The sequence below is a fragment of the Nelumbo nucifera genome, chromosome 4 (genome assembly GCF_055504915.1).
Source record: "Nelumbo nucifera cultivar China Antique chromosome 4, China Antique-T2T, whole genome shotgun sequence".
Lineage (NCBI taxonomy): Eukaryota > Viridiplantae > Streptophyta > Magnoliopsida > Proteales > Nelumbonaceae > Nelumbo > Nelumbo nucifera.
In genome coordinates this window covers 15708955-15723889 of record NC_142652.1, presented here as the reverse complement: position 1 = coordinate 15723889, position 14935 = coordinate 15708955, and the positions used below count along the sequence as shown (strand labels likewise).

At 35.3% G+C, this 14935-nt stretch overlaps 1 protein-coding gene across 3 annotated transcripts; it reads right to left on the bottom strand.

The window, feature by feature from the left end:
* Positions 1-5937: 5937 nt before the first annotated feature.
* On the bottom strand, positions 5938-13399 carry LOC104586754 (ubiquitin-conjugating enzyme E2 2-like). 3 transcript variants are annotated; one of them, XM_010244084.3, is made up of 6 exons: positions 12598-13399; positions 11773-11930; positions 11654-11679; positions 10897-10986; positions 9909-9997; positions 5938-6381 (listed from the first exon to the last, which is right to left on the bottom strand). In XM_010244084.3, the coding sequence occupies exons 2-6, from the start codon at positions 11895-11897 to the stop codon at positions 6253-6255; spliced, it is 459 nt and encodes a 152-aa protein (XP_010242386.1). In that variant the 5' UTR covers positions 11898-11930; positions 12598-13399; the 3' UTR covers positions 5938-6252.
* Between the last annotated feature and the right edge of the window lie 1536 nt (positions 13400-14935).

Here is a 14935-nt window from a genome sequence, read left to right as displayed (position 1 = left end):
TGACAGACGTTGATAAACCCAACTACCGTCATAGTTTGGCTCTTTTGGATGAATAACACTGTCCCTTTTACTTTATTTGTAGCAGTATTCATTCTAGCATTCAACTCGAATCCCAGACCCAGAGTGTTTTTGTCTTCTGATTCATTAATCATTTAATCCCAAACCCAGAGTTTCGTGCATTGGTTTACCTGGAATTCGTTGGCAAAGTAGATCTGAAGGAACATTAACATGCTAATGGTGCATCAGCCATGTTAACCCTGATGCAAATGATGGATATTTGCCACTATAAAGCTCTCTTGGGAGTTGGGATGGGGAACACAGATTACTTTTGGCTTATATGAATTACAAAGCTAAAGGCAAAGCTTTAATAGGCTTACTATACACTGTCACCTTTTTTTATCAGGGAAAAGCATACCAGCTGTCAGATAAGGAACTTTCTAGATTGGCATGCAACCATGCTTTCAAGAGGTCTCTATTTATATTATTTGTGAGGAGATGTTGACAAAAATTGGAACAGACATTAACTCTCTAAGGCTAGTGGATCGTGGGTTGAATGGTCCAATTGGTGAGTCCCATCCTTTAACCTGCTAAAAAGAAAGAGGTTAAAAAAAAAAGGTTTTTAAAATCGAACCAGAGACCAAACCGGTCAGGGGTCCGGTTATTGGGTCGAATGGTTCGATCATTCGAATCAAATGGTCAGCTCATTCTAACAAAAGATAAATAAATAAATAAATGGTCAAAATCATTTAAACGGTTAATCGACCGAGTCAGCAGTTTATTAATCAAAATTAATGGTTTTTGAAAAAATTCTAATTTTGGGAAAAGTAAAATCAATCACCTGACCGATTCCTGGTTTTTCCGATCCAACCATCTGGTGCGGTCCAGTTTTGAAAACCATGAAAAAAAACTGATGAAATTTTATTAGAAAAAGGTTTCCTAATTGGATCAAATAGGCAGCTTCTCTACATAAACTTGCTTTATTCTACCATGGGATTGGGGAAGGGGAAGGGACCTCATGGCTGGTTCAAAACATCCATTAATGGGAGGAGACTTTTAGCCTTTTACTGAATTAGCCACATGTGCAATACTAAAATTTTCACAGTTCATATCAGCCATATGCCCGACGTTGTGTTGGTACTTGTCAAAAGTTCTAATTTTTAAGGTAAATTGTATCTAAAAAGATGGGTTTATTTCGCTCACATGGCAAAGTGTTGCCTCAAATCTTTTTCCATGAATAAAGGGTTCACGGAAAAACAAAAAAACAATAAGAAAGGGTGGTGGAAGGAGCTCAAGGGGTAGGGAACTATAGAAAAACTTTTACAAATCTTATATAGATTTTTTTACCTTTTTCTTTTACATAACAATGAGTAGCATGAGACTATTTCCTCTACGAAAAACGAAAATGCATCACAAACATACAGCAAATGTGTAGGAAAGAGTATCGAACTAATTCACTTTATTCCATCTTATCCACCTTCGTCGAATTACCCTATTTCTGCCACACAGAGGTATAATGTGGTAGTGGTAGATCAAAACCATCCATAGGTTGGGGCCCCTCTAAAGTGATATATAAATATATTCATTCAATCCTTTGATTCTCATCATCCTTATTCCCATTCCCATGCCCACCTTGTACCGGTGCTTATCCAAAGCAAGCTTAATGCACTAGTGTTGCATTGAAGATTTTGGCTACGTTTGTTTTGAAGGAAAAGGTGGGTAAAGGAAAGAATAGGTAGAAAAATCTTGAAAGAATGACAGTTCAGCCCAGGATCAGAATTTATATATCCAAAGTAATGTTGAGATAGGTGTTAGTTCAGAATTGATGCTAATTTATAGGTGAGTATTGATGCATAAAGTGTAAACTATTAATATTTTAAATATTTATAATTCTATCAGAAATCTACAATATTATACATATCCATGCTTTTTCGAAAAAATCTTTTATATATGTAAAGATTGTTTTGTACTACAATAGGGGTCAATATATGCAACTCTGGGCTATAACATAGACAGCTAGTAGACACTCATTAAGCTATTCAAATTTTCTCGTTCTTTGTTGGGTGGGACTGTGTGGAGAGTGGGACCGGAGAGCATCGGCCCACCGTTCCCACCTGCACAAAGAGAGCCGACCAAATAGTAGATCCACCCCGGTTTAAGATTTGGCTGTTTATATTTAGTGGGATGATCCCAGCAAGCTTGGTCACCTACACACGCTTTGTAAATAGTGCCAACCCTGACGTGTTCATCACTCATTTCTAATAGTCTCAGATTTCTCAGCAAAGAGAGTGGTAGGGCTCACACGGTTTGCCCAGAATCTCAGACTGACCGCTTTTCATAAATCATCACCTCCCTTTCGTTTATTAGTCTAGCAGAGAAAAAGAAGAAAAGTTTGTACAGGAAACTGACCGCTTTTCATAAATCATCCATCACCTTTTCGCTTATTAGTCTCTCAGAGAAAAAGAAGAAAAGTATATACAGAATAGTAAGTGAAGTTAAAGATGACAGTTACAAAAGAATTATCGACATTAGAGTAAATAAGTAATGGTAAATTACAGATAGGTACTTTGGGGGATTTGACACACATAAGTATCCTCAACTTTTAATTGTAATATTTGAGTATTTAACTTTAAATAATAGATATTAGGTTCATCCGTTAGAATTCCATTCCCTCGGTTAAACATTACATAATGTTAAAAATATTCTTTTTATGTATTACTAAAATCAGTTTTAATTAATCAAATTTTTTCATGATGACTTTCTCACATAGACAGCAAATAATATATTTAAAATTTTTAGGGAAATTGTCTAAAACTCATCATGAATTTTCAGTATTTCTCTTAAACTCCTCACAACTTTTCAAAATGTCTAAAACTCACCATGTCATTAACTTCATGTTAAACAGACTAATGGGTGTTAATCTATTACCATTTTAACTTTCATAGATAAATATAAAATATATACAAAATAAATTAACAGGTGTTAATATATTATCATTTTAATATTTAGACATGAAGAAAGGATAAAGTTCAAAAAATATTTTTAAATATAAAATACATAAAAAACATAGAAATTACAAAAAAAATATAGAAATTGCAAACAAAATAAAAATTATTTTCAAATTATAGAAACTATAGAAATTGAAAAATAAAACTGAAGAAAAAACACCAAAAATTATAGAAAAATGCAGAAATTATAAATAAATAACAAAAAATATAGGAAAATTTATAGATTGTAGAGAATAGAAAATGTAAAAAAAAAAACAGAAATTATAAAAACATTGGAAATTATAACAAAACACTAAAAATGCAAAAAAAAACAAGAAATTTGAAAAATAAAAAAGACCATTTTCCTCTAACTCACCATTCAAGGGTAATTTTGTCATGAACATTGTTATTTATGCTAACATGGCCACCTTTGTTAAGAAGCATTAACAATGCACTAACGGAAAGTGAGTTTTGGAAAATAAAAACTTACTGACATAGTGAGTTTTAGACATTTTAAAAAGTTGTGGTGAGTTTAAGGGAAATGTTGAAAACTCATGGTGAGTTTTAAACAATTTCCCAATTTTCTAACCACGGCATTCTCTAGTGATGATTTTACTCCGTAGAATGATTTTAAAAATACATGAGAAGGGTCTTTTTGATATTATGTAATATTTAATTGACAGAATACTAATGGATAGACCCCAAGTGTCTATTTTTGAAAGCTAAGGTACTCAAGTGTTGCAATTGAAAGTTTAGGGTACCTGTATATCACTTCCCCCAAAGTACAAGGTACCTATTTGTGATTTACACTTAAAGTAATATGAAATATCCTTTAGAAGTTATTCTTTCAATAACTACAAGCATTTTCACCACCAAGATTATTAAAATCGAACCGGTCAGGGGTCCGATTCCCGGGTCAAACATTCTGGTCGTTCGAACCGAAAGGACAATCCGTTCTAACAAAAAAAATAAAAAAACGGCCAAACTGTTGGACGGTTCAAATGATTTGACCGTTTGAGTCAACAGTTTGCTAACCAAATCAATGGTTTTCGGCAAAATAACAATTATGGGGTAAATAGAACCGGTCACCTGACTGATTCCCGATTTTTCCAGTCCGATTTTGAAAACCATGCTCACCACACCTATATGAGGAATTCACATATACCTTTTATGTCACAAGAAGATTATCATAATCAAATCTTTTCTCGACTCCGACAAAGCACTTTTCCCCTTTTTCTCCTTTCTTTCTTTCTTTCGTTTGTTTATGAGTTAGGGGATCTGCTACCCCTGTTGTGTAGCCCTTTAGAAGATTTCAATTAGTTGGATTGAAATCTGTTGGTTGTGCTTATTTTGATTTAACCACTGTTTAGAGTGGGACCTGTCTGTCTCATAGTGGGTCCTAGTCTTCTTAAACACCAAGCAGCTTAAGAGGGTTCCCCACTTTTGTTTTTGACTGACTGTGGAAGAGAGTAATATCTAGACAAACTATCTTCAAGTAATATGTTGTTTGCTTTTATTTATTTGATGCATCATTGGTGATAGATACAAAATAATCCGAATTAACCAAACCTTTTTAAGTGTTCTACAACTAGAAATGAAATAAGCTTGTGCAGAGAGGTGAAAGAGAAAGAGGGGAGACCGGGAGAGAACGTTTAAAATTGAGTTCTTTGCTTTGTCTGGTTAAGCTAGCAAATACCAAATACTAATAGCCATGAAGGGCAACCGTCAAATGAAATTGAAGAAATGTTGAGTTCGATCATTGAATTGGGAAGTCTTGGGGAAAAGAGAGGAATGGTAGTCTCACTGATTGGCAAAGCAGAAAACCAAACTTCAGATATTGGTTTCCCTAGAAATTGACATATTTGACATACAGGAAATGAAATTTTTATGGAAAATTCATTTCACAACTTAAACTGTCAAAGCCAAATCAGTTTTCAATATCCAAAAGTGAATAAGCTTGTTTTGTGTCCACTAGGGGTGTCGATTGGACTGGATTTGGTCCAATTCGATCCAGTCCAGTGTGAGCCCATTACAAATGGACCAGGTCCAATCCAATCCAATGAATAATTTGGACCATTTTAGACTGGTCCAATTCAATGTTCAGACCGCCCAATTTGTTCAAATTCGTTTTAATTTAGATTGGTTTCAACCCAAATTCGGTCCATTGACACCTATATTTTATCTTCAATGGACTGGATATTGACTTAATCCAACCAAATCCAATATAAATTTATTAAGGATGGATCAAGCCAATTCAATCTAATAAATATTTTGGACCAAATTGGTCCAATCCACTGTCTTTTTGTTCCATCCAATCCATCCAAATTAATTTTGGACTGGACCATTGACACCCTTAGTGTCCACTCCATTCATTCTCAAGTAGAGTTTCCAATACCTCTTGCCTCCATGTTAATAGCCATTTTGGACAACATTTTCTGCCGGTGGTCTCGGAAAACAATGTCTTGATAAAAACGGCTTTCTTAAGCATAATCATATTCCATATTTTTAACCAATATCCCAGGAAACGATTTTCTAGATGTCTATTTCCATGTTTCTATTTTAATTTTTTTTTCCATCCAAAGGGAGTAAGTGGAAAATAATTTCCAAGGAAATTAGAAGTTTTACTAGGAATCAACTGCTTCTCATTTACAAAAAAGGAAACATTTTAGACATGGCATGCGTATTACCTTCTCCTGGGATGAAACAAAAACAACTAGAGTAACGAGGGAAAAAACTTAAAAAGAGTTTCAGCCTCATGAATAGGCTGAATTTAGAGCTACAAAAAGTAACTATTTGTCCAAATTCAGATTTCAGGCAATCCGAATTCAATCTATAGGTGTTTATCAGCTTTTCTTCCTGCAATAGTGTTTGATAAAAAAACTCTATGTTTCTTTCGCCCCAAATAGCCCACAAAACAGCCATTACCCACAATACTTCCCCATTGTGCCAACCATTATTCAGCCAAAAATATTAAATACAAAAATACCAAGCAAACAAGTTAACAATCATGATCATCATGCAGATGCATGTAAGTGAACTGATGACAATTAACGCAAATGAATACACATGATGCTCTATATACATAAACTCTTCTCAAGGATAAGAAACGTGCCAAGTTTATTGGAAATCGACTAAGTGGCCAAACACCCCATCCTTGAAATGGAAGCAAAATGGCATGATTCAAGTCAAAGGGAATTTTGAATTCAACGGTTTATAAATGTCAATATAATAAAAGGCATCCAAGTCCAAAGCATCCAAACCAAAATTGCTAGTCAGCCGTCCAGCTCAGTTCAACAATTTCACGAACTCTCCTGTTGTACTCGCGTTTGTTCTCACTAAACATCCGTGCCGCTTCTGAGTTCGCGGGTGAATTTGGGTTTGGGTCACAAAGCAGAGACTACAACAAGAAACAATTAGTTATGATGATGGCTGTATGAGGTGATTTAATTTTGAAGGCATTATGAGTAAGTTATCCACAAAAGGAAGAAAAATCCACCTCATCGAGAAAGTATTTTTCTTTTGATAAGTAGAGAAAATATCAAATTGGAGCGTGTTTAGTATAAAATGACAGAAGTACTAAAATGAGTAATTTTAAGATTTTATTGTAAACTTGAGAAAAATACTTGGATCAATTTAACTCCTTGCTCTCATTTTTATCAGTAATAATCAAATTTTATTGACTACAAGGAAAGAAATGTGTACAAGTACAGAAAGTGTGCCTAGCACCCCTTGAGTAGACTTACACTGACCCTAGCCACCATACCCTCTCCACCCTTACGAGTTACATTTCAATCAGTTTTCTATGGAAATATTTTTCTAAAATAATTGTTTCCTCTGCACTTCTTGTCTGGCCAAAGCACTGACTAGACTACTTATTGATCTATGAAACCAAATTAAAAATTTTCGCATCAACCCTGCCAAACACTTTATTTTAAAAATGTTAAATAATATCTGTTGATGAAGAATTTGTAGGTTGCTGATGGTTATGATGGCCGCTTACAGAATTAAAGAGAAGATACAGAAAAAGAAGAAAGAGGACTTGATCTATCAAAAAAAAGAAAAAGAAGAAGAAAAAATCCACTAGGGTTTATGGGTTATCACTCACCGTATGCAGATCATTTACCACATTATTGCAACAATACATATAAACTCTCTAGGTCATTCAAACACCATCTTGAACAAAACTCAAAATTATGATTCTATCTTTCATACTCTTTAGCTTAACTAAATAATCGATAAACTACTTAACCAATTACTCCAAAACTTGAAACATAACAAAAATATGACTAGATAATACTATCGGGCTGGACCACCCTACCCACCAACCCGAAGTGTAAAATGACCAAAACACCCCCACTATCCAAATATACAATAAGTAAATTGTCCAAAATTCCATATCTGATCACTTATCTCCTGCATTTTTTTTGAAGTGCACTCATCTCCTGCATTAACATCTCCCTTTCTTTGTATAATATGACAGGGACTTGTATAGATAAAAAGTGCATGTTAAGCCACTATAAATCCGCAAAGTGCATAATAGCCAATGTAGCAAGATCATGCAAAAACATGAAAACATGTAAAACATACCCTGTTTGAAGGTGTTAGCTAAGTGCCCACCTAGGTGGGCTAGGTGATAAGGCACCCTTGGTGGGGTGCCTAGCTTAAACGCCTTGACTTATAAATCAAAAAAGCACCCATCTATGTGACTGACTAGGCACCTGCCTAGGGGACAAAAATCACAAGGCAGGTGCTTTATTATAATATTACTATGGCTGCATCCTATCAATATGTGTCTTGACACATGCTATCATATATTATACATTAATTATGCTTTGTTTTAGGTTTTTACCATTGAAATATAAAAGATCAAAAGTTCTGAAAAGAGAAAAAAAGAAAGAATAAAAGAATAAAATGAGCTTATTCTTTTTTTACAGCTACTTTCTCTCTCTTACAATAAATAGAATTTCTTTTTCTCTTTATCTCTTTGTATATTTGTTAATGTAAAACTATAGCCCTATTTAGTTGCTAATTTGACATAAAATTGTCCAATTAAAATACTTGTTACCTTATAGTGTCATGTTTGAAATCATGAAATTAATAGATTCAAAATGCTATTGTTCTTTAGATATGATGTTTGCCATATTTTGAGAGGAAAAATAACATTATTATTAAAGAGCTTTGCCGGTTTTTCTATTTACATGTTCATTAGCTATCAATTTGGGGGCTCTTGTTAACTGAATGAGAAAGGGGTTCAACCTGCCATCAAATACAAAGTTACAATAGATCCCCCTGGTCTAGCAACAAAACCTTGAAGAACCTATGGCTATCTTCTTAATCCATCATATGGAAAATCTAAGAATCCCATGCAATGATGAGGCCATCAAATTGCATGGAAATGCATGCAGTATTTATTTCCCATATTTTGTCCTTCTATCCCTTAGCCATTATTCTGCACTAATGGAAGTTCACTGACCAACCCTCGTGGGAATGCATGCTAACTACCTCATCAAGCCAGATCCCTCAACAAATTCTCTGGATTAGACTCTCATCATTGACAATAATGTAGCCTACTAACATGTCACTTCTGATACAATCTCTTCCCAGCATAGACCAAAATGGTTTGAGAAGTATTGCTCTCTCCTCAAATTTGAGTATGATTGAAAGAAGAAACAGAAGTGCAATTCCATAACTTAACTGGGGTTTGATACTGCTAGAATAGGCGATGAAAAGAAAATTAAGGAAAAGATACCAAATTTAAAAACGTCCCACTCAGTATTTTTGTAACTCCCAACTAGTGTTTTAAAAGTGCAAGGCACAAAAAAGGTGCCAGGGCCAATTTGCGCCCGAGGCGCAAGACTTTTTGAAGCAACGTGCAAAAATACAAAAAAAAACTAAATATAAAAAAGTAAAAAAAAATGCAAAAATAAAAAATAAAAAATATTAAACATAATATTAATAAGAAATATAAACTTAAGTTTTAAAATTAGTGGTTTAAAAAACCTATTATCTAAAATTAAAATACATAAACATAACATGTAAAGCATATTCAAATGAAAATTTAAAAATAAAATCAAACATATAAAACATTTTCAACCATGTAAAGCCCACAATCTTTTTTTTCCTCAGTTGCATTACTTCAAGTAGCTAATGTGATGTAAAATATATTACATTCCTGATTCTACGAGTTGCCCTAATAAAATATCTTCTTAAAAGGCAATTAAAATTATAAAATCATTATTTTTGTGTGAGAATTAAGAATTTAAGATCCTAACAAGGACTTGTTTGGGCTTGCCTCAAGGGTCGTGGTCGGGGGTCCGGGAGCCTAGGCGCTAGGTTCAAAAAAAGCATACAATTTTCAAAAGGCGCATCAGGCACACGCCTAGGCGCTCCAGGCGTGCGTCTTTTGAAAGTGCTGCGCCTAGGACCTAGGCGAGGCGCCTACCCTAAAATGCCTCGCCTATGCACCTAGGCGCGCCTTTTAAATCACTGATCCCAACAACTTATCTGTGGAATGATGAATAGGAATTGGATTGATTGTTAGAAATTTTATTATAAACCAATAATGACCCACAATTTAAGTCACTTTTAAATTTAGATTTTTTTCTGCAATCTGCTTTCAGTGCCTGTTTCAGCAGTTATCAAACACCACCTTAGGTTATAGACTAGTTTAACCATGTGGAAATCCATCAAGTAAATTATTCTCATTGAGGAGGGTGACTACTAGGGAATCAACTCTCTAGTAATGTACAATTTGAAGAGCTCAAATGGGTAAGGTAACAGTGGTTACCTAGGGACTTTTGGAGTGCTTGGCACATTACCTTTGTATATATCCATTATTCTTTTCATATTAATTAATAAAGTGGACAGTTGCCAAAAAAAACATGTAAAATGGTTACCAAACAAAAATGGAAGAATCAGTTGTACCTGGATAGACGTAAGTATAGCTGCTACATCATATATTGGACTCCATTGGTTCTGTAGAATATCCAAACAGATACTTCCATCGGCATAGACTGGTAAAGTTCAAAACCCAAAGGATAGGAAGTTAGAAGTTGCATAAGCTAACTCATTATCCCAACTTTAATTTTTATAACCAAAATAAAAAATATATCTCAACACCTGATGGAGGGAGGAAAGCAAAAAGGAGGGAGGGGGAGCAAAAGAGAAGGGGAGATAGGAGAGAGAAGCAAAGAACAGATAGAAAGGGAAAGGGAGGAGGCTGTACAAGCCAGGAAGGAAATCAACATATTTTTGAGAACCAAGTAGAAGTTCTTTCCTACAGCATCTCTTGAATTAAAATCCAGAGTTGCTTTCCCTATCTGGAGTTGCCAATTAACTAAACATGGAAAACCTATAATCCTGCACTAAAAGGAAATGCACAGGATACCCATGTTTTTGAGATATAAAACTAAAACCACTATTCTATGTAAATGTATAAACTTGAAACCAAAAAGACTCAAGAAATGGCAGTATCTTTTCTACTCAAGAACAAAAAAAACTAGAGAAAAAATGTAGGCTGTATGTTTCAGCATTAAATGTGTTGAAATTTTTCATCCTGAAATGCTTGAGCTATACTTTTGCACCTTCTATGATGAAAACTTTGTTCTCCTTGCCATTTTTACCAAAACAAATAAGAAGGGGTGGAAAAAAAATTTCACTGTTAAAAGAAAAGAAATAACAGCTGAGATATTTTGGTATGAAAAAAATTTGCATCCGTTTTAGGAGAAATAAATGCAGCTATAAGGAAAAATAGCAGCACTATAAATGTGGTGACGAAAATGTAATATCTGGACTTACAAGCTACAACAGGTTTCAAGTAGGGACAAGAATGATAGTTTGATAAAAACTGATAATCAATTGATCCTAAATGAAATTACAAATGCCCATAATGTACTTCTTGCTCTCAACTTACTATTTGGATGGAACATTCGAGAAACAAAACGCACGATTGGTGGCTTATTTGGGTAATCCTCTGTAAACTGGAGTGTCAACTTAAATGTGCCTAAAGATCAAACAAGAACAAAGCAATATAGTTAAAGTAAAAGGATGTAAACATAAGAAACATTGAAAAGGATGCTTTTCTTATAAATTTGCAGTAACTTACAATTAAATACATAACAGAAAAAATAAACATAAATATGTCAATTGAACACTTGAATAGATCTTTTTACAATTAAACCCATTGCGGTAAAACAAAATAGGCCAAGTACAGGTCATGAACCTAAGAACTGCTGGAATCAATAATGGTAGCATATTATTCAATGATATACCACATAGTATATATTCAATAACTTGATTCCAGAACATAATTTCAGGTGCATTGTGGACATTGATAAACAAGAATATTCCTGATTTTAGGGTTGAGTAAGCCATCAAGCTACAACATCAATATAGTAAGTATCAAGCCACGATGATCATAAAGTTGGAAAGGAGTACTCCCTTATGCAACCCATATACCTCCAAATCAAAATAAAATTACAAAATGGAGTTTTATCCCCAAATTTTGGGACAGCAATTAGGAATATTCCTTTCTAAAATTTTTGGGAGGATATCAGCTGAAAACAAGGCAACCCTATATAAGATTTCAATAAGAAAAAAATAAATGATCCATCATTTACATGATCTAACATCAACTTCTAGTCAAATTGGGGATTCAAGAATTCACTCACCTCCATCCCAAGGAGTGTCATCAGGGCTGAAATGCAAAACCAAGATAAATGCATTAATAAAGCAGGTACAAATGGCTACCCAAAATCAATCAAATCACAAGCATAGGGGGGATGCTTACCCAAATATAACGGCAATCCAAAGCATTATATTGTTGTCTTGAGGTGCACCACTAATGCCTGCAGGAGGATCTTGTTGCAACCTCTTGAAATCCCTCATCAATCTCTTCCTTGCAGGAGTTGACATGCTCACCACCTATGGAGTTCACCCAGAAATCAACTAAAACAAATCGAATTTCAGATAGTCTTTCTCCAGAATAGATAAGAGCAATTGCTAGAACCAACGATTAGAGTTGCAGCCTACTCAGGAAAAATAACTAACTAAAAATGCAAAATCCAGCAAAGAGTAGGCAGTAAAATCTAAAATGCACTCTGGCCTCTGGGTGCTTAGAACAGCATAGTCACACTAGAGAGATTAATTTCTTAAATGACACAAGAACCTGCGGCCTAAAACACAAAATATTTTAAGCGCGAACTGGATTCTAAGTATCACCTCAATTACAATAAGTGCATAATCGGTTGGGGCGGATGAAACTTAAAATAAATGTTTTTCTATAGATTTTACTCTGAAGAATAACATCAATTGAATTGGAGCCGATTGGAAACTAGCCTTAAAATTTTTAAGGTTTTTCCTTGGTATGCATCATAATCAGATAACGAGAAACCCATAACAAGGTCTTCTCCAATTTAACTCGCACATACATAGGTAAAGCCATAGTTTATTGAAACAACTGCCGCTCAAATTAGGATTTCTTCCTCATCAGTACAAATAATACAAACTAAACGGAATATATAATCTTTTCACTATAACCAAATCAATGGACCAAAGTAAAATAAACAACAAAATCAGGAAACCGAAGGAACGACCACTCAATAAAATGAATCACCTGTAAGCAAACACGGCGAGAAGCTTTCACTCTTCGAGGATTTCAGGTTATCGAAAATATCTAGGGTTTCCTACTTTTCTTCCACCAGTTCTGATTCTAAGTACATGAATTCTGGGGACCCTGGCGCAGAGACATCTTCCACGTACATAGAGAAAAAGACGGGAGAGATCAGTCCATAGCGGACGATGCACGCAGAGAGCGGTTGAGGGTTAGGGTTTGGTATTATTTCACAATTCGCAGAGAGATGTGGTTTGGTTCTCTTGGCCAGCCGTCCTGGCTCTGCTTGCCTCTGTTGCCGATGAGAAATTTTTCGGTGATGAAACTCCGTCGCCCGTCGCTCAACCCGTCATTCCCTCCATATATTATATAAAAGAGGGGGAACGGGTCTGCTTAATCGGATCATTCCAGTACAAGGGCATGCCTTACACCGACTTCACAGAAGTAGATTTGGAATCGGAATATCACACGTGGAAAATTAGTTTTGTCCCCAAATTGCACCGAATCCGGATTTGTTCCTCACTGGGCGCTTCTCACACCGATCTTACAGCACATCTCACCGTGTTTTGAAAACATTTCGCATGAATAAGAAATGTACGGTACATGTTCCCGAGGTTGCGACGTGTTTTGAGATTGGTGAAAGGGGCTCGGATCTGCTAGTCATAAGCTGCTCCCACATCTCTATCTATAATACATTACAACTGTGCATTGGGAGATGTTTCCAATACATGGTGGTTGTAATCTGTGGGTTGATACGTGGGAACAACTTGTAGGACAAGAAGCAGAGTGCTGTGAAAGCATATCCGGATTCCACTAGAACTTCGGCTCCTATTAAATTTTAGCGATAAGCTTGTAACCATCTTTTCCTCACACCAACCTCATGTTCTTGCCGCGTGACGGGATCTGTTCCTCACAAATGTGCGCCTCACATGCACATCTATTGTCCATAAAGAACATCTCTCATGAATAATAATAAATAAATAGAACAGGATCTGCTCCTCACACAGGGGCACCTCATATGCACATCCACTGTGCATTAGGAACATCTCCCATGATTAATAAGTACGGAAGATGTTCCCAATGCATGGTATGATATACGTGTGAGGTGCGAGTGAGGCCCTATGTGAGGAGCAAATTCGGTTTTATGGGAGATGTTTTCAATGCATGATAGGATGTGCGTGTGAGGAGCAAATCTGATCTCCTTTGTTGCATATCAAGAACATCTCTTGTATTTGTACTTGTTATTCATGTTGTTCATGGGAGATGTTCCCAATACAAGGTGGGGTGTGACTATGAGGTCGGTATGAGGTGCACTCTATGAGAAATAGATCCCAATTCCTTTTCATGTTGGATTTAAAGCTACTTCATTAAGCATTGGAAGTGTGGATTCATCATCCACCATTAAATCTGATTGGATGTACTTACATTTTAAAAGGACTAAAAGTTGTTAGATTTAGCCATTTAGGTTTGAAAACTATGAATCCGCTTTGCCTTCGGGTTGGGGTATTAGGTTTAAAAGTCAGATTGGTCATAGTTTTACGTCCATGCAATTTAGATTTCTATTAAAATAAATTTTAGTTTAGTACCCAATACTTTGGGAATAGTCTCATTTAAGTACCTAAACTTGGAGTACCTTTAACTCCTATAAAGTGCCATTTTACAACACCATTAATGACATTACAATGGATATTAAAATTACCAAACCACCTTTTATTTGTCATAAACAATCAAATACCAAAATATGTTATAGAACTAATGACTAAAGGCTCTATATTGTTAACTCTGTTGGGAAATGGGGCCATTGAAACTTGGAGGATAAGCTCTGAAGTGCATCTGAAGACACTGTCTTTAGAATGTTATTTGCCCCCACTCAGTTTCGTTGAATTTGCTGTTGGATTATAGGCAAATCCGTTCTCAGGATACAACAGAGCCTTGGGCGAGAATCTACAACCAACAAAGTTGGAATCTCCGAAGAAACTTTCTATGAAACAGTAGCAGACCGGATTGAGAAAAAGAGAGAGAGAGAGAAAGAGATAAAGTGATTTTTGAAAATTGTTTTGTGTGTGAGCAAATGCTTGATTTGTGCTCCTTAAATAATCTCTAAAGAGTCATCAAGGTGTTAGTTCAGAAAAGGCTCTTTAAATAGTCACAATTTCAAAAATTGTAACTGTTAGAAGTTAGTTAACAGTTAATGACTGTTAAATTTGAATGGTGCCTCTTGATCACAACTGATCGAATGTGGGACAATTAACTCTTTTAGTAAGGCTCTCCTCTTGAATGATTCCTCTTGAAAAGGCTCTCATCTCTTTATCTAAGGAGTGTAAATCAGTTCCTATTAAAA

Coding starts and splice junctions, on each gene's coding strand:
- LOC104586754 (XM_010244084.3), bottom strand. CDS start 11,897: ATGTCAACTCCTGCAAGGAAGAGATTGATGAGGGATTTCAAGAGGTTG. Junction 11,680..11,772: donor TGGATTGCCGTTATATTTGG/GTAAGCATCCCC, acceptor TTTGCATTTCAG/CCCTGATGACACTCCTTGGG. Junction 6,382..9,908: donor CTATACTTACGTCTATCCAG/GTACAACTGATT, acceptor TTCTTGTTGTAG/TCTCTGCTTTGTGACCCAAA.